Source organism: Octodon degus, unplaced genomic scaffold, assembly GCF_000260255.1.
Source record: "Octodon degus isolate 3935 unplaced genomic scaffold, OctDeg1.0 scaffold00067, whole genome shotgun sequence".
In the NCBI taxonomy this organism is placed as follows: domain Eukaryota; kingdom Metazoa; phylum Chordata; class Mammalia; order Rodentia; family Octodontidae; genus Octodon; species Octodon degus.
Genome location: NW_004524643.1, coordinates 3,611,961 through 3,612,650, shown reverse-complemented (window position 1 = coordinate 3,612,650; position 690 = coordinate 3,611,961). Strand labels below are relative to the sequence as shown.

The following is a 690-nucleotide window of genomic DNA, read 5'->3' as shown; positions in this document are numbered from 1 at the left end:
CTCAAATTGGAGAAGGAACTGTTGAAGCAAATAAAGTTGGATCCATCCCCTCAAACCATATATAAATGGATAAAAGATAATATCTCTCCCAAACTTCATGTAGATAAAGGATTTGTGAACATCTTAATGACTAGGTAATATGGTGGTCTTGTACAGTAACATTTTTGTATTGGGAAATATCAAGTCCATAAGATTGGGACTGAATGGTTTCAGTTAGAAATTGTTCTTTAGTGATCTAACAATCTTTTTTTTTTCCTTCCTAGCTTCTTACAGTATATTTCTAGTGAAGTAAGCCCACCCAGCGATGAAACAGATTCTTCCTCTGCTCCTTCCAAAGAACAGTTAGAGCAGGAAAAACAACTGCTGCTTTCTTTTAAGCCAGTGATGCAGAAATTCCTTCATGATCATGTGGATCTACAGGTCAGTGCCCTGTATGCTCTGCAGGTGCACTGTTACAACAGCAACTTCCCAAAAGGTGAGGTGGTGTGGTTCATGCCAGGGGAATGGGCATGGGCACAGACCTGCTGAGAGAGCACACAGAACAATGGAATTATTTCGCGTTTTAGGCATGTTACTCCGCTTTTTTGTTCACTTTTATGACATGGAAATTATTGAAGAGGAAGCTTTCTTGGCTTGGAAAGAAGATATAACTCAAGAGTTTCCAGGAAAAGGCAAGGCTTTGTTCCAGGT

At 39.7% G+C, this 690-nt stretch overlaps 1 protein-coding gene across 1 annotated transcript in view; it reads left to right on the top strand.

Moving 5' to 3' along the window:
• Eif4g2 (eukaryotic translation initiation factor 4 gamma 2) overlaps window positions 1-690 on the top strand; it is a 19,445-nt gene that overhangs the window by 14,275 nt on the left and 4,480 nt on the right. The window contains exons 14-16 of the mRNA XM_012515502.2: window positions 7-134; window positions 264-475; window positions 567-688. Coding sequence (XP_012370956.1) covers window positions 7-134; window positions 264-475; window positions 567-688 — 462 coding nt within the window. The remainder of the gene's footprint in view (window positions 1-6; window positions 135-263; window positions 476-566; window positions 689-690) is intronic.